At 39.2% G+C, this 18,368-nt stretch overlaps 1 protein-coding gene across 3 annotated transcripts in view; it reads left to right on the plus strand.

Moving 5' to 3' along the window:
- Window positions 1–18,368, plus strand: part of BCAT1 (branched chain amino acid transaminase 1) — a 101,405-nt gene that overhangs the window by 60,894 nt on the left and 22,143 nt on the right. For all 3 annotated transcript variants that reach the window (XM_040488653.1, XM_040488652.1, XM_040488654.1), the window contains exon 6: window positions 13,609–13,772. In XM_040488653.1, coding sequence (XP_040344587.1) covers window positions 13,609–13,772 — 164 coding nt within the window. The remainder of the gene's footprint in view (window positions 1–13,608; window positions 13,773–18,368) is intronic.

Here is an 18,368-nt window from a genome sequence, read left to right on the forward strand (position 1 = left end):
GTGAGATCATGACCTGAGCCAACGTCGGACGCTTAACTGACTGAGCCACCCAGGTGCCCCTCCAGTCCATCACTTCTAACTGCTGCAGCGTTGTTCCTGCCAGACACCTGCCACACCTGTCCCAGTTGTCTTACTAGGATTCCATTTCCCTCTTGCCTTATATGGTCCTGCACTGAGCAGTTTGAAAATGTACACCCAAGGGAATTCTTTAAAGAGTGTTTCCCGACCAGATGCCCTTGGCCCATCTTACTTTCCAATCTAGGAAGGTTCTGCTTTTCAAGAAAGTCCTGGTTTTCTTTGATGAAATGCAGTCACTTGGTCTGACACTGTCACCGTCCCCTGGCATTATGAGGCTCTCCTAAGTGTCAGCCATAGTGCTTGCTGCCTCCATTGTGCTGAAACAACCCTGTGTGTAGGAGCTTCTGGTGGCATTTTAGAGATAAGGAAACCGAGGCTCAAAGACATGAAATAAGAACCCCTGTGCTCTTAGCCTCTCTGTCGTGGGGTTGGGTCTAGGGATGCAGTGCTGAGCAAAAGCCACAGTTTTGCTCTCAAGGAACTCAGTGTCTAGGGTAGGAGTCCCATTTTCGTAATAAAACCCATGAAATGAATGTGTACTGATAGGTAGAGGTCAGTGCTGTGAAGAAATGTGGTGTGGCTCAATCACAGTGGTTAGTGTGGAAATAACAGATGGGGCTACTCAGATCTTTCCCATATTGTTCTGTTATCAGTCCACCTTTGTGTCTATTTCCTTCCCTTCTCTGAGCTAACTGCTTTTTTGCTCCCAATTATATTTGACATAATCACCCCAGGTTTTATAATATGTTATATATTATGCATTACATAACACATAATCACACAATGCACACACGTGTTATATAACACATATACACATATTCAGTTATAATACTTCCAAATTTAGGAATATCAGTTTTCACATGCCAACTTGCCAATCTATTTCTGGGATTTTATTTTTTTTTTAAAGGAATTTTTAAAAATAATTTTTAAATTTTTAAAAATGTTTATTTGAGAGAGAGAGAGAGAGCAGGGGAGGGCAGAGAGAGAGGGAGACACAGAATCTGAAGCAGGCTCCAGGCTCTGAGCTGTGAGTGCAAAGCCCGATGAGGGGCTCAAACTCACAAACCATGAGATAATGATCTGAACTGAAATAGGACGCTCAACTGACTGAGACATCCAGGCGTCACCCCCCAATTTTTTTTTTAATTCAGGTATAACTATCAGATATAGAACATAATGATCCAATACTTGCATATATTGCAAATTGATCACCACAATAAGTCTAGTTAACTTCCATCACCATACATAGTTACAAAATATTTTTCTTATGATGAGAACTTGAAAGATTTACTCTTTTAGGAACTTTCAAATGTTCGCGATATGGTATTATTAACTGTAGTCGCCATGCTGTAAGTTACCTCCCCAGGACTTACTTATTATGTATCTGGAAGTTTGTACGTTTTGATCCCCTTCACCCATTTCTTCTACCCCCTGCCTCTGGCAACCACCAATCTGTTCTCTGTATCTGTGAGCTCGTTTTGTGTGTGTTTTCATTTTTGTTTTAGGTTCCAAGCATAAGTGAGATCATCCAGTATTTGTCTGACTTATTTCACTTAGCATGATGTCCTCAAGTTCCATCCATGTTGTTGCAAGGCCGATTCCTTCTTTTTTTCATGGCTGGGTAATATTCCGTTGTATATGTATACCACATCTTCTTTATTCATCCATCAGTGGATACTTAGGTTGTTTTTGTGTCTTGGCTGTTATAAATAATGTGCAGTAAGCACAGAGGTACATATATCTTTTTGAGTTCATGTTTTCATTTTTTTTTTTTTTTTTTTTTTTTTTTTTTGGATAAGTACTCAGAAGTGGAATCAGTGGATCGTATGGTATTTCAATTTTTAATGTTTCTGGGAATCTCCATACTGTTTCCATGGTGACTGTACCACTTTACATTCCCTCCAACAGTGCACAAGGGTATTTTTCTGGGATTTTAAAGGTGAGATTGGGGGAGGGAAAAACATCTGGTAACAAACTCAGTACGAAAGGTAAACAAAGATAAAGAAGCTTCCTTCCCACTATCATTCTGATCCAGAGTTCCACAGTTTTCCTCCTTCCACAATTCCTGTTGTCAGCTTTTCTTAGATTCTTCTAGTGGTACATATTCATACCTCTGCCTGCATACATGTGTTTGTCATTGAAACATACATTGTGTGTTTCTTTTTACAAAACTAGAAGTAATTTTTTTTTGCTTTATATTTTTTACTTTAAATAACAGAATAAATAAGTGTAACACAAATTCAGAATGGTTTCTTTTGCTTCCTTCTACATTGAGCAGGGTCTAGAAAGACAAGAAACTGCTTTAGCTGTATGTAAATTAACTGTGAGTTTAATTGCATACCTTGGTTATGGTCACTTGGCACACATTGTTTAAAAAAAAAGATTTAAATTACTCCAACTTCACTTTATTTTAGAGGGAGTGATAGAAGGAATTGAAGTAGACTCAAAAGCTAGAATTCAGGGCATTTATATGTGAGATTAGTCTGTGAGTAGAACTTAACACTCTTAAAATGTCTTCCTATAGTCTGTAAACATTTATATTTACATTTTTCCCCTGGGTTTTGTTTTGTTAAAAAAAATAGAGGAGAAAATAGAAAATATTTTAATACTCCACAATTCTCACTCCCAAGTGGTCAGAAATGAGGAAGAATACAATATTTATTAAGACTAACCTTATGCTACACAATGTGCCTCATAATTTTATAGATACTATGATACTTACACCTCACAATAGCCCTATGGATTAACTATTACTATCTCCATTTGGTAGAAGATGGAATAGAGACACAGAAAGGGAGATGTCTTGCTAAATAACTTATAAATGATAGAACAGAACAGAAATTAGAACACCAAAAGGATTACCTTCCAAATTTATCACCTCCTGCCTCTCTCTTCCCATAGATATGGTGAGAGCAAAAAAACTTCAAATTGCTAAGATTGCAAGGATTTTCAAAATCTTCAAAAATTTTCAAAATTTTTTGATCACAAACCTATATTTGCACTTTGGTTGCATTTTAGAAGACTTAAAACACTCATAAATGGAGAGAGATGAAAGATGTTAAAGAATATTAATCCAATTCAAAATGCATTTGTTGAGCCTTAGCTTTGTGTAAGGTATCTTCTCAAAATTCCTCTTGGGGGAACAGAAAAAAAAATAGGAAAATATTCCGTCTACCTCACCCCTAGCCTGCTACAGAGAGCTTTAAGTGTTTAATCTGCTTTCATACAATGCTATTAATCATAACATACTTTTGATAATCCAAAACTAGAGGTAATTCTTTGTGCAAGTTTTGCCAAAGCTCAAAGATTTTTACACACATTCTCACACACACATAGAGTTTAAAGAGAATTAGAATGAAAATCTGTGCACATAATGCTCAGTGAAGATTAGAACATGACAGTACAACTGGGCTCAGAACATGACTAGTACAGTTGAAACCCTGTGTGTACCCTTCTCTGTTGATTCCCCTTCCCTCCCCAGAGTCAAGGAACCATGTGGCGTGTACTTAATTCTTTATTCTCTCCTCCTTTTTACCTCCTGCCCCCAAATAGGCGGTTGTTTTACTATAGATGGACATCTGGGTTATTTCTAACTTTTGACTATTATAAATAAAGCTGCTGTGCACATCCTTGTACACATCTTAGGGTGAACATATGTACCACTTTTCTTTGGTATTTACCTAAGAGTTAGATGTGTTTTTGCTTTACTAGATACTGCCAAATGGTGTTCCAAAATGCTTATACCAGTTTATTCTCCCACCAGCAATGTATGAAAATTCTATTTGCTTCTTATCCTTGCTAACACTGGTAGTGTCTTGTTAATTTTACCCATTCTGATATATGCAGTCTTATCTCCTTGTGGTTTTAATTTTTATTTCTCTGAGATAGATTAAATTGAGTACCTTTTTATATATTTATTGGCTATTAGAAATCCTTTTTGGAAGTATCTTTGCAAGTCTTTTGCCATTAAAAAAATTCATTTGTCTTTTTAATTTTTTTAGAGTCTTTATATGTTCTAGATATAAATTCTTTGTCAGAGGTACATTTGTTTCATAAGTAAGTTTCCATTCTGTGACACAATTCTTTGTCAGATAAATGTATTACAAATAGTGTTCCAGTCTGTGTCTTGCTTTTGTGTCTGTGTTTTGCTTTTTCACACTCTTACTGGTATTATTTATTTATTTATTTATTTATTTATTTTTAAGTTTATTTATCTTGAGGCAGGAGGCAGTGTGAGAGGGGCAGAGAGAGAGGGAGAAAGAATCCCAAGCAGGCTCAGCACTGATTACATGGAGCTCGTTCCCATGAACTGTGAGATCATGACCTGAGCCAAAACCAAGAGTCAGACACTCAACTGACTGAGCCACCCAGGCACCCCACTTACTGGTATCTTTTAGAAAGCAGAAGTACTTATTTTTAATGTAATTAAGTTATTTTTTCAGTATGTTTTGTGGCTTTTATGTGTTTTAAAGAAATTCTTCCTTACTCCAAGGTCATACTTGTGCTTTTCCATTTAAATGAAATCCATTTGGAAGTGAACTTTTTGTGAAGGACTCCATTTTATTTTTCTCCATATGGATGCCAAGTTATTCCATTACTATTTATTGAGTGGTCTGTCTTTTCTTGCCTGATGTACAATGCCAGCTGTTGATATGTTAAGTTTCCCATAGATGAAGTCTGTGTTTGGCTCCTCAGCTGTACCTTCTCTCTTTCTCTCTCTCCCTCCTCCCTTATTTGTTTCTCTCTCATTTTACATAAATGGCAGCCATACTATGAACACTCTGGTTTGTATTCTTGTTTTTGTATTCACTATTTGTCTTAGAGATTCTTCCACATTAGTACATATGGATCTACCTCTATTTTATCCACTTTCTTAGCTGCAAGGCATTCCATTCTACATATATATTACTTAATTGAATACAGGATGCCATAAATTATATGTCACCCCGTTATTTTATGCACTGAAATGGAAAACATTGCTAAACTATGATGCAGTACCTTCCTGACATTCCTGACTGAGTCATGAATTAATCATACCAGCCTTTTATTTATTTTTTAAATGTGTGTTTTCAGAGAACATCTGCAATTCTTCCAGCCATCAGTTGTGCTGCTTGGCTTATGATAGGCATTTTTTTATTTTTGCATATATCTTAATAACAAAAGCTAACACAGATTTATCTTCATATGGATGTCTTCCTACTCCGGGTCCCATGAGAAGACTGGTTGTTGCTTTGTAGGAAAATATTGAATTGCAGGTGTTTGATATTAATACAGATATTTGTTTCACTAATATCAAATACATGCCCTGCGTGTATTTGCACCTTTCTCTGCGATAATTTTTCTTTCAGGGCCAAGTCATACCATAACTTTTTAAAGACATTTTAAATGACAATTAACACGTATGACCTCACCAATGCCCATAAGCCATTGGAAGTACCATCAGTATGAACAGCTAATTCCAAGTCTGGTAATGCCGGCTTTACCATGAGTGTACTGAGCCAAAAGCAATTGTAAAATGCCGAGCCTGGATTTCAGACATGTTAGTGTGAGGAAAAATGAACATCTTAGGATCTATGAAATATGGCAGAATAATTTATGCAGCTAGTGTCCTGTTGATCAGGACAAACATAAGAACTATTATTAGTAAATTGAATAAAATGAGATAGTTAAATTTGGGAATCTTAAGAGTGCAGGCTTTCTTCAAGGAATTTATGCTGTAGACATATCCCCTAGTTCACATGAAGGCACATCTTCAAAGATATTTATTGTAGCTCACAAAATTTTCTGACAGATTGGATGTGAATATGAGGGGAGAAAGGTCAAATTTTCCTTTGGGTCAGAGCAACTGGGTAGTGACCGTTTATTGGGATGGGGAAGAGTGAGGGAAAAGGTTTTTCATGCATATTTGTTGGAGGTGATGATGGGTAGAATCTAGAGTTCAGTTTTGGACATGGTAACTTAAGCTCAAGTTACCAAGTGGTAGGTAGATCTACAAGTCTGAAATTCAGGGGAGTGTTTGGAATTTAAGTCATAAATTCTAGTGTTTAACATAAAACGCCTTTAAAGGCAAGGGTTGGAATGAAGTTATTAAGAGAAGAAATGTAGACACTGATGAAAAGAAGGTGAAGACTAAGTCCTGGGCAAGCCACAGCATTTAGAAGAAAGGGAGATAAAAAGGAATCAGCTAAGAAGTCTGAGAAGTAGCAGCCTGCTAGGTAGAAAGAAAAACAAGAGGGCTTGGTGAACTGGAAGGCAAGTGAAGGACATGGAAGCAGTGATCAGTTCTGGCAAATCCTGCCCACGGGACCAGAGAAGTGAGGTCCAAGGACTGACTCTTGGATTTGGCAACACGAAGGTCCTTGCTGAAATGGATGTCCTGGAGGGGGACATGCAGTAAAGGGAATGTGTTTGTTTTAGATGGGAGATACAATGGCATATTTCTAAGATGATGGAATTATCCAGAGAAAAGGGAAAATTGATTGTTAAAATATTCAAAAGATTTCCCAAGCTCTACCTTTGTCATGGTTCTACTTCTGAGGGTGACAGTACTGACAGGCAGTGATACGTGACCATGTAAAGGTGACAGACATCCGTTTCTCTGCTCCACTGTGTCACAGAATGCCCCACAAGACTTGTACATACTCCCCTTCATAACCTCCTCTCCCCTTGTTCTCTCTCGAATCCATGACATTCAGCCTTTCAGCCCCCCGAACCCCCACTGAAATATGCTTGTCAAGATCACCAAGGACCTCCATTTGCCATATCCAATAGTCCATTCTTGGGGCTCCCTTCAGTGTAACATCCTTTCCCGTGCACCAGCCCACTCAGGATCCTCTTTCTCATTTGGTCAGCTGGGTTGGGACTTGCCTATTTGGGGAGCATCTCAGGGTAGTTGTCAACTCCCTATGTTGATCTAAACTGTCTCTCTATTCCGGGCCCATTGTGTGCTTGGCCCAGACAATAGAACCAAATTGGATGGAATCACAAAGTCAAAGTCTGAGCGCTTGAGGCTAGGTCAGTGAGGAGACCTTGGTTTTGAGGCCATTCTTGGTACAAGGAAAATGTACATGTAGCATTTTCCTGTCCTCTGGAGAAGGGGCCAGCAAACTTTCCCTGTGAAGCCAGATAGCTTCTTGTCTCTACCTTTGTAGCACAAAAACTTGAGAAGGCAGCACATAAATGCATGAATGCATGTATTCCAATAAAATTTTTTAGAAAACAGGAAGCAGCCTGAAGTTTGACAACCCTCTCCCCACCCCCACCCCCCCCATCAAGTCATTTCACAAATGGAAATGAAACGTGGTTTTTCTAAAGAGTGACTCATTCTGGCTCCTCCTGGGTACTTCTCTATTGAATTTTCTGGACCATTTGTTTAATAATCCATGCTGAAATTTCTCTTTAGGATTGATTTTGAATATAACCAAGCTGTATTCCCCAAGATATGGGTATAATGATCCTTTTTCCTAAGTGTTCATTCACCACAATTCCAACATTGAGCATTGAATGTAGTTCCATGGTCCCATCTACAGTCATCTTAATGTCACCTTCATGCCCTGCATGTTGGTACATATTGAATTTATTTACCAGTTATAAATGATTATTTATAAAAGCAATAACAATTGCTACTTGTTGGATGCTTGAACAAGATGAGGTTATGGGTGCTTTCCACAGGTTATCTAATTCTTACACCGACCCTGTGAGCACGAACTATCATTGCGTTTAACTTTAGACATGACAGGTAGGTGTTCTTTTGGTTGTTTTCTCCTTATCTTTAGGTTTTTTTTTTTTTAAACTGTGTTTTTTTAAAGTTTAAGATTTTTTTTTTTTTAATGTTTATTTTTGAGAGAGAGAGAGACAGAGCACAAGCAGGGGAGGAGCAGAGAGAGAGGGAGACACAGAATCCAAAGCAGGTTCCAGGCTCTGAGCTGTCAGCACAGAGCCCGACGTGGGGCTCGAACTCACAGACCGTGAGATCATGACCTGAGCTGAAGTCCAACGCTCAACTGACTGAGCCGCCCAGGCACCCCAAAGTTTAAGATCATTCTTTTTTTTTTATTTTTTTTTTTTAAAGGATCATTCTTATTTAAAAACTAAAAAAAGAATGAAGTGCTAACCTTCTTTTTGTCAAGTGTTCAATATATACTGTCTTTCTATTTGACCAGGACTGATATCCTCTACCCATTTTAGAGCAAGCCTCAGAAAAATTCTGGACTTTAGCTTCTTCCCATGGTATTCTTTGAATGTCTACATATAAATTCTGTTAGTTTAGAGGCCAGCACTAAAGGAAATCAGGGGCAAAGGAACATTTTCTCTGTGGTGTCAGCGTAACATACAAGGATTAGCATCAGATTTTTTTTTTAATCAAAATAATTCAAATACGGCAAATAAGTCCCCTAGGTTGTTTCCACAACCCCTTTCTATAAACACCATCTTATTAAGATGGAGAGTCGTTGAACAAAAATGTAGTGAACCTGGTATAACAATGTACAATGCTCTGTGTAGGGGACAAAGATGGTCTTCATGGGGTGTACAGATTTGTAAGAGGTAGGGAATTAAAGAAGCATTTGTAAGAAGGTGTGATGGACATTTTATCTAAATGTATGACGTACACGGTGCTGTAATAGCATGTAACACAAGCACCTAGCCTTGTGAAGAGGGCTCATTTTCTGCAATCACAGTAAAAATTGAGATTGAAGGATTTATATTACTTCAGAAAGAGAGGGCATGTCTTAGTCTGCTGGGGTCGCCATATCAGAATCCCACAGACTAGGCATCTCAAATACCAGAATTTATTTCCTCACAGTTTTGGAGGCTGGAAGTTCAAGATCAAAGTGCCAGCAGGGTTGGTTTCTGGTAAGGTCTCCCCATAGACGTCCACTTCACTGTGTCCTCCCAGAGCCTTCTGTGTGTGCGGAGGGAGTGGAGAGCTCATGCTCTAATGTCTCTTCGTCTCATAAGGGCACTAGTCCTGTTGGATTAGGGCCTAATCTTTTGACCTCATTTGACCTTAATTACCTCCTTAAAAACTTTAGCTCAAAAAGTAGTCACATTAAGGGTTAGGGCTTCCAACATATAAGTGTTGGGGGCAGACACATTTCAGTCCATAACAGGGGAGCAGAGAGCATTCTGGGTACGTGGAATAGTTCAGGAAACCATGTAGAGGCAGAAAAGTGAGGAACTGAAAGGGGCCAGTGTGGTTTGAGCATGGGGTGCCTAGAGTGTGAGGGCCCTGCTGAAGGCTGAGGTGAAAGGAAGTGAGGCCCCGGTTTGAACCCTCTCTAGGGTAACAAATCTTGGGTCCTTCACTTATTGTTTTAAGTTTCAACACTACAAAAAAGAGCTCTGGACTAAGAGCAGAAGATCTAGAGCTTAATAACTGACCTTGGGCAAATCATTTGTTTGGAGCCTATGTAAAAATCAGGAATTATAACCCTTAACTTTTAGGACTGTTTGATCATATAAGGTAAAACCTGTGAAATGTCTTAGAAACCGAAAACTGTGTAATTACTGAGGTTGTTTTTTTTTTGTTTTTTTTTTTTTAATCTTTCACCAGACCAACTAGTTTTTCCTGCCAAAAGGTCATGAATTTGTGACTCACGTGCTCAAAGCTTTGCATGAACCACTGGCCCTCTCCGTATCTCTTATAGAGCCCCTCAATCCAATATTCTTTACCATTTTCCCCTCTAAAATAAATTAGGATCCTTTGGGGATTAAAAAAGTCATGCCACTCTGTTTGAAAAATGTCCCTGTTATTCCCAATTATCTTATTTCTTCTGTCCCGTATTTGTCTTGCTTAACCAGAATTTTTCAGGATGCCTGGGTGGCTCAGTCAGTTAAGCATCCAACTTCAGCTCAGGTCATGATCTCACACTTCGTGGGTTTGAGCCCTGCAGGCTCTGTGCTGACAGCTCAGAGCCTGGAGCCTGCTTCAGATTCTATGTCTGCCTCTCCCTACCCCTATCCCACCCACGATCTATCTCTCAAAAATAAATGAATGTTAAAAAAACAACAACAACGATTTTTCTGAAGTTTCCACACTGCTACTGTGCTTCTCTGCCTTCCATGCCACAAGGACTAATAGTACCTTTCTCAGCTCTCAAAGCACTTCCTGCCATCGTTCACATAACCTCTGAAATCCTGTCTTTTTGTGCACTAATTTTCTGACTGACTCAGAAGTGGTAATTTTCACTGGAACATGTCACTTTATTTTCCATCACACCCAAGTGTCTTGTTATTTTGTGCAAAATATACATGCATTGAATATCTTTATGTGTTTATCTGTGAGGTATAATATAAAGTAAGATGACTATTTTTGGTATACATCAGAATGTCAACCTAAGTCAGTGTGGTCCCTTGAGAAGTTACATACTTTACCTCTATGAGATTTTATATTCTCCATTTCCCCTGGCCTTTTTTTTTTTTTTTTTAAGCCATCTTCAATTCCTTATATATTGAAATAATCCAGGAAACTAGCAAAAAGAATTTAAAAAACCCAACAATGTTCATAAGGAAATGAAACTTAATGAAACTGATTTACATTACTTATCAGATGTGGTCTTTCATAACTTCTCTTTATTTGTGTGGTTTTTGCTTTATTTGAATAGAAGACTGACCTTGTCATCATAGAAGTGTGTTTACTGCCATTTAATTAATATTATAAAAGAACTTACTCTTAATTTTTTTTTCAACATTTTTTATTTATTTTGGGACAGAGAGAGACAGAGCATGAACGGGGGAGGGGCAGAGAGAGAGGGAGACACAGAATCGGAAACAGGCTCCAGGCTCTGAGCCATCAGCCCAGAGCCTGACGCGGGGCTCGAACTCACGGACCGCAAGATCGTGACCTGGCTGAAGTCGGACGCTTAACCGACTGCTCCACCCAGGCACCCCAAAAGAACTTACTCTTAATTACAGCAATAGCACAGAATTTAAATTGCTTTCCAGGATAGAAGGGAGAATTCAGAGAAAACAAATAAAGGTTCCTGAGGGTAGAAGCAAACCCAGTCCCAAAGCTCCCTTCCTGATGCAGTTAACTTTTATTTATTTTCACTCTTGAAGCAGTGTGACCATTTGCAGTAAAGTCGCAGAGTTCTTTTCATGAGAAGACGATCAATATAAGTAATCATTTAAGGATGAAGGTGACTAAGCTGTGCTCAACACTAGTACTTGAAGTACTTATAAAAAACATGAATTGACTTTGCTTAAATTTCAGAAAATAAAATGTTAGTCCACATAACCACATTTTCTCAACACTGGAAAATTCTAGTCTATAATTTACCTGCTTGCTAAGAATAAAAGTGTTCCTTAAAGGTTTATTGACTTTTTTTTTTCCAGAAATAGATTTAACGCATAGGATTATTCCATTTCCATCTGTGCTCTCTATACCACCACCTAGTGGAATAAATGCAAGTTTACCCATCATTTCAAGTCAGGGGAAGGAAATGAGGAAGATGAAAATTAACTCACACCAGTATTTTCGTGATGATGAGTTATTGCTTTTAGTGTAATGCAGGTTGCGAAAAATACATGAGTTTAGAGTGAAAAAAGCCCAGACATTTATGTGTTCTCTAATAAAATGCTTATCTGCCCACAAATAAGCCATTTCATTCAGAAACGTAGAAGATAGATAAATGACTGAAGATGTGTCCTGCAGATTGTATTTCTAAGTTCTGTTGGGGAGCTTCTCTTCATTACTCAATACGAGGGTTCATAAAATTAAAAAAAATATATTAATCTTCACAGTTCCTCTGAGATGAAAATATCATTGCATTTACTTAACTGATAGGTAAATAAAAGTGTGGAGATAAGATAGTCAGTTTTTATCAAAGCTGAGAAGAAAGGCAGGTTTGTATTATTATTCTGAAGTTTTCTGTCCCAAACATTGAAATAAAAAAGGCAAATGAAGTTTTAAGTCTCTTCACTCTTTATTGGTAGGTGATTCCTGTTCAGCCCCAAGTAAGAACAAATCCAGACAGGTAAAACACCAAAACCTGTTGTTGCTTGCTGACTCTGGTCATCCAAGCCTTTCTTGTTCTTGTGAACTCATGTTCACATGGAGTGCAAATGGAATCATGTTCCCTTTTTCTGAGGGTTGCATGCCTTTTAGATGGCATCAGTGTGCACATATAGAGACACATTTTTTTAATGTCTGTGAATATTTTACCTACCTGATTCTTTAAAAAAATTTTTTTAACGTTTTATTTATTTCTGAGACAGAGAGAGACAGAGCATGAGCAGGGGAGGGGCAGAGAGAGAGAGGGAGACACAGAATCCGAAGCAGGCTCCAGGCTCTGAGCTGTCAGCACAGAGCCCGATGCAGGGCTCGAACTCACAGACCACGAGATCATGACCTGAGCCGAAGTCAGATGCTCAACCAACTGAGCCACCCAGGTGCCCCTTTACCTACCTGATTTTTGATGACCTGGCCATAAGTAGTGAGTGAGGGGCCTTGGGCCAGTAGGTAATAGAAGGGAGATGTAATGAAATTCAGAAGAAAATACCCCCAAATCCACTTTTAGCTAGTTCATCAAAACAAAAGCCACAAAATCAGCTGTAATTGAGTCTCTTCTTATTCTGTCCATGACAGACTCTTACCACCGTCTAGTCAGACCAGACTCTAGTGAAGACTGGACACAAGTGTTTTATATCCCAAGACTGTAATAACACTGGACTTGTTTTCTATTTCCAGTGGTCTTGAATTGCATAGAATAGCCCAGTAGCCTTTTTTTTTTTTTTTTTGCCTTTATAATACATAGCCCTTAAGGCTTTCAGTCTTTCAATTTTCCTCCTTAGTAAACAACTGACAGTAATTACTTATGAAAACTGTTTTATGCTGGAGATATTTATATGGTTTTGCATTGCTGGCTTATGATTTTCCAGTGTTTGTGGGAAAGACAATTTTCTATCTTTGTCATTCACGTTATAAATTCCTGAATCCTTCATTCTCTGGCTTTTAGGGGGATATTTATCTCCTCTGGTATCTTTGCCTCTAAGGAGGCTACACTCTTGCTGTCTGCTTCCTGTGACAGTTGTGGAAATGGCACACTCACCTGTGCCTGCCACCTGCTGGAGGCCCTGGCATGTCCTGAAGTAGCAGTAGTCAGTGAACATAGAAGGGGAAACTAAAAAAGCAAATATTACATTTCCTCTCCACAGACTAAAGTCATGTCTGGGTTCTTCCCTTTTTCATTTCCCAATCAGTGCAACATTGCAAGGTGTTATATAGCTAGTTGTCAAAAAGGTACCTCTCCTCTTAAAACCCTACTCACGCACAAAAAAAACCAAAAGTTGACAAATTGGCTTTTTTCCCGAAAATCCTGACTCAGAAGGCAAAGCAACATGAAACTTCAGCACTCCATTCTTTGTGTTTTGTTCCTAAAAGACCATCTGGCTTTGTGTAACTCAACTTTAGAAGGAACAGCGCCTGTGCCTAGACAGCCCCTCTGGGAGGTAGTTACAGATCTATTCTAGACTTTACGACTGTTGTCTACATTTAAATTAACAGTCATGTGTACTTTTATTTTATTTTAGCCTTCCCTTGGAGTCAAGAAGCCTACCAAAGCCCTGCTCTTTGTAATCTTGAGCCCAGTGGGACCTTATTTTTCAAGTGGAACCTTTAAGCCTGTGTCCCTGTGGGCCAATCCGAAGTATGTCAGAGCCTGGAAAGGTGGGACTGGGGACTGCAAAATGGGAGGGTAAGTAAATCTGTGTCTCTATCTAAAGGAAAGAGCCCCTCACTACCACTGAGTTCTTTTCATCCCACATCAATCCAAGTACATATATTAATAGTCAAGTTGAAATGCTCTTTTTTGCTTTGTGTTTACTCTCCAGTATTGAATTGTGCTAAAGTGTGACCCTTTGTAAGGGAGAACCAAAGGCAAGGACTGGAAGAAGGGACTAGAGCAGGAACAGCATGCATGCTCTGAATGAACTGTCCCTGGAGGCTGTGTCTCTGGCTGCAGGCGGACAGGTGGCCTTAAAGAGCATCTGGTGCTGGGGCAGAGGCTCTCAGTTGGCTCCAAGGAGTCCTGTCTGGGGAAGGTGCCCGCTTCACTCAAGTGCTGTCTTCATTGCCACAGATTGTAGCCCTACCTGCTGCCAGCTGGCCGAGGGACAGCCCTGCTTTGGCTCTGTCAGGCCGGTCTCATTGGCCATATGTAGCTGGCTGGAAATAAAAGAGCATTTAAAAAGTGTTAGACAATTTCAGGGGTGGACTTGGCCGTGACATGAGAATGCCCCTCTGGGTGAACAAGAATAGCCGGATTAACCAGTGTGGGCTCTTCCTTTGTGTGCGTCAAGTGCTGATGTGTATCACAGATACAGGCAGCAGCAGTCCTGGGAGGCGACTCGGTGGCAACTTCTGGGCTGTGGGAAAACATGTAGGTTCTGGGAGCCCTGGGAGTGTTCAGTGACACACTGCTGGGATGTGAGAGAGGTGTTGACAGCTGGCTTTGAACCCTCTATAGTCTTTCTGTATTTTTATTTTTAAGAGAGAGCATGAGCGGGGGCGGAGCACAGGGAGAGAGAGAATCCTAAGCAAGCTCCACACCCAGGCAGAGCCCGACTCAGGGCTTGATTCCATGAACCTGGGGTCATAAACTGAGCGAAAATCAAGTTGGATGCTTAACTGACTGAGCCACCCAGGTGCCCGTTTTTTTCTTTCCTACAAAAAAAAAATTCTCTCTTTCTCTCTCTCTCTGTCAAAAATAAATAAATATTATAAAAAGAATAATAAAAGAGAAATGGCAAGTGGGAGGCAGTAACTTACAAATGTCTGTTGTTTCCAAGAGGTTCTAAAGCTCCTATGCTCTCCACCCGGAGAAGTGCAAGGAAAACACAGGATTTTGCATTTAGTATTAACCTATTTGGTTGGCAGAGACATTTGGCAGCAGCCTTAGATTTATATGTTATTGCTTCTTCTCTAAGCCAATTAATTCAACAATTACCTTCCAAGATTTTTAGGACCTCTTTGTCAACTGGAATTTATTAAATAGCTGTGGATTCTCCTAAGCTGAAGAACTTTCTGCTTCCTAAGTGAATCTGAGGAAAAGAGAGAAGGATTTTTTAACTTCTAAGATTACTCCACCTGTTTTGAAGCCACCAGCGATAGTAATATTATTTTATATCTAAATATACATAAGTGAGGGAAGTAATACAATGGCACACAGCTGCGGGAGAGTTGTAGCACAGTGCTCACCTGTGGTTAGTGTGGAAATCAGCTGTACCAACTACTACTCTCTGGGTCCCCCGACTAGAGATTCTGGTTTGTTTGGTCTGCTCTGTAGCCTCGCATCAGAATATATTAATGTGTAGCCAAAGTTGAGAAGCACTGAGCTAGAAGAAGGTCCTCCATCGTAGGAATGTCTTATTCCCAATTTCTTAGTTTCTTAGTCTGGAAGGAATGGGGCCTGCTGCCTTCTTTCTACTCTATCTTAATTTTTCCTCTTTCTTTTTTGTTGTCTTGTACTCTCATTTGGCACTTAACTACAAGCTTTGAAGTCAGATAGACCTGGCTTAACCTAACTGCCTTGGGATGTTACTTAACTGCTTTAAGCTTCACTTTCCTCATTTATAAAGTTAGGCCAGTGATACCCACCTTACCTGTGAGAATTACTTGGGATAGTATAAAGTGCCTACTACCATGTGGTCAACCTATAGAAAGCTCCCAATTAATGTGTTATAACCTAGCAGTTAACAATGTGGGCTTGGTAGTCAGAGATATGGGAGTCATATGCTTGTCATCTGTGTGATCTTACATAATTAACTACCCTCTTCCTCTAAGTCCTCAGAAGTATAATAAAGTCTAGTGTTGTTGTAAGATGAATCAGTGAAATAATGGGCTTAAGTACCTAGTTCCCTGCCTGGCAGGTACTAAGCATCCTGTCAATAGACAATAGTTGATATTCTGAAGCTTGCTTTCTTGTTTCATCTCCTGGCCCTGTCTTTTTTTTTTTTTTTTTTTTTTTTTAACGTTTATTTATTTTTGAGACAGAGAGCATGAATGGAGGAGGGTCAGAGAGAGGGAGACACAGAATCTGAAACAGGCTCCAGGCTCTGAGCTGTCAGCACAGAGCCTGACGCGGGGCTCGAATTCACGGACTGCGAGATCATGACCTGAGCTGAAGTTGGCCGCTTAACTGACTGAGCCACCCAGGCGCCCCTCCTGGACCCTGTCTTAAGTGCAATCTGTTGGATTTCACACAAGAGAATTTACTCTTTTGGAGAGATATATTTAATATCTCTTCTCCTAGATATTTATTCCACTTATAATTAAAAATTTTCTGTGTAGACAGTTTTCCAACTTTTTCATTTTTCTCTTTTTCCAAAGACATGTGTTTCTTTTCTGAATATTGGCAGCACATGAGAGGGAACCCAAATATATTATCAAAGTATTCATGACCCGTGGATATTAATAATACAGTTTACACCTGAGGGAGAATTTTGAGGAAAAACTCATGTGGGGAAAAACACTACCTATATAATATAGTAATCAGTCAATCAAATAAGCACCAAACAAGTAAAACCCCCTTTTTCTTTCAGTATACTGGAACACTTGAGGTTTTTAAATTCTCTTTCTTGCCCAAGTAGCTTCATGATGCCAAAGAATCATGGTTTTAGTTCAACCAACACCCTCAAAAGTGTGTGTGTGTGTGTGTGTGTGTGTGTGTGTGTGTGTGGGTGTGTTTAGAAGGTTCTTGGAAAGGCTAGTTATTCATGCTGTGAAAATTCTGTTAATGTTAATAAAGAGGATTTTATGAGAGAAATCAATTATTTTTAGATTTGGAAAATCTCACTGGTTGTGTCTATGAACTAGAGAGAAGCCAATTAAAATAGAAGTCATTTTTTTAAAAAAAACTTAATTTCATTAGGATATAAGAGGCTCACATAAACTGTTTCTTAGCTTTTATTGTTACTGTTTCATTTTGTTCTGCATAACTCTATGCAGTATACAAAAAAAGTTTTTGCACTTGCCAGAAGAATTTGTTAAGGCAAAAATTTCAACTGACTTGCTTAAGTTCACACATAGCCAAATAGTAGAAGTACAAGAGCTGTATATAGGCCTCCTGGCCCCAAACCTGTGCTCTTTCTATTGGACTCCCCTCTGAAGCCTTGTTTGTTGTTATTAAAACGTATTCATAATTTTAACTCCACTTATTGCTTATTTACCACTAGTTCTGAATATGGGTGGCCTAAATTTTATGCTCATTAAATAAAATCCTCCTATGTATAAGTGTGGTATCATCTCCAGGTGCACCAATAAATTTACATTTTACTATCTGCATTTTGAAGGTCTTTTAATGAATCTTGTATTACTTTGATGTGAGTAAACCTCATGACTCAGGTTGCTATACCTATATAGCATAATGCCCATTTTTCATCGTTTTTCTAGGATGTTTTAGTTATTAGTCAATACTCTTTGAGTTGCAAGTGAGAAAACCAACTCAAGGTGTGCCTGGCTGTCTCAGTCCAGTGCCTGCATTAATAGGAATGAGTGAATAAGAAGGGCTTATGTGAGCAGCCTGGTTACATGTCCATCCATTAATTCAGTTGTGCAGGGCGAGGTATTGTGACTGTCACCCCAAGCAGAATGACTTGGCTCCAAAGGAAGGGCCAAAGAGAATATTAATGGGAAGGCAAGCCGTGTAGTTGAAAATGGCAGATAGCCGCCATGAATATGGTTCTTGTGTTTAAATTATACTTCTTTTTTTTTTTAATGTTTGTTTATTTTTGAGACAGAGAGAGAGCATGAGTGGGGGAGGGGCAGAGAGAGAGGGAGACACAGAATCTGAAGCAGGCTCCAGGCTCTGAGCTGTCAGCACAGAGCCTGGTGCAGGGCTCAAACCCACAAACTGTGAGATCATGACCTGAGCCAAAGTCAGACACCTAACCGACTGAGCCACCCAGGCGCCCCTAACTTATACTTCTAATTAGACATTTTGGTCTTGACCAGATATAAAAGAGATAATTTAAAAGGCCTAGGTGGGTATTTTGTGGAAGATGACATTCATGCTTTGTAGTAGTTATTGTTGTATGTTTGGTTGTTTCTGCTTGTTTGTATGGGAGCAGCATAATCGAAGGATGGGTTTAGGGTTTATTTCCAAGCCCTGCTTGTCATATGGTAGTGTTTTCCCAACTTGTTTGCTAATGTCCTGTGAAAGCCCAGGAAAGTGAATTAAACAACCAGGGGCTTAGGGAGGCAAGCAAACATCACATTTATTTGAGGACTCTTATGTTTTATCGAAAACATTCATCCATATTTTGTAATATACTCCATAATTTTCTCATTTAAG

This window comes from Herpailurus yagouaroundi, unplaced genomic scaffold (genome assembly GCF_014898765.1).
Source record: "Herpailurus yagouaroundi ecotype Mexico unplaced genomic scaffold, PumYag 166, whole genome shotgun sequence".
In the NCBI taxonomy this organism is placed as follows: Eukaryota; Metazoa; Chordata; class Mammalia; order Carnivora; family Felidae; genus Herpailurus; species Herpailurus yagouaroundi.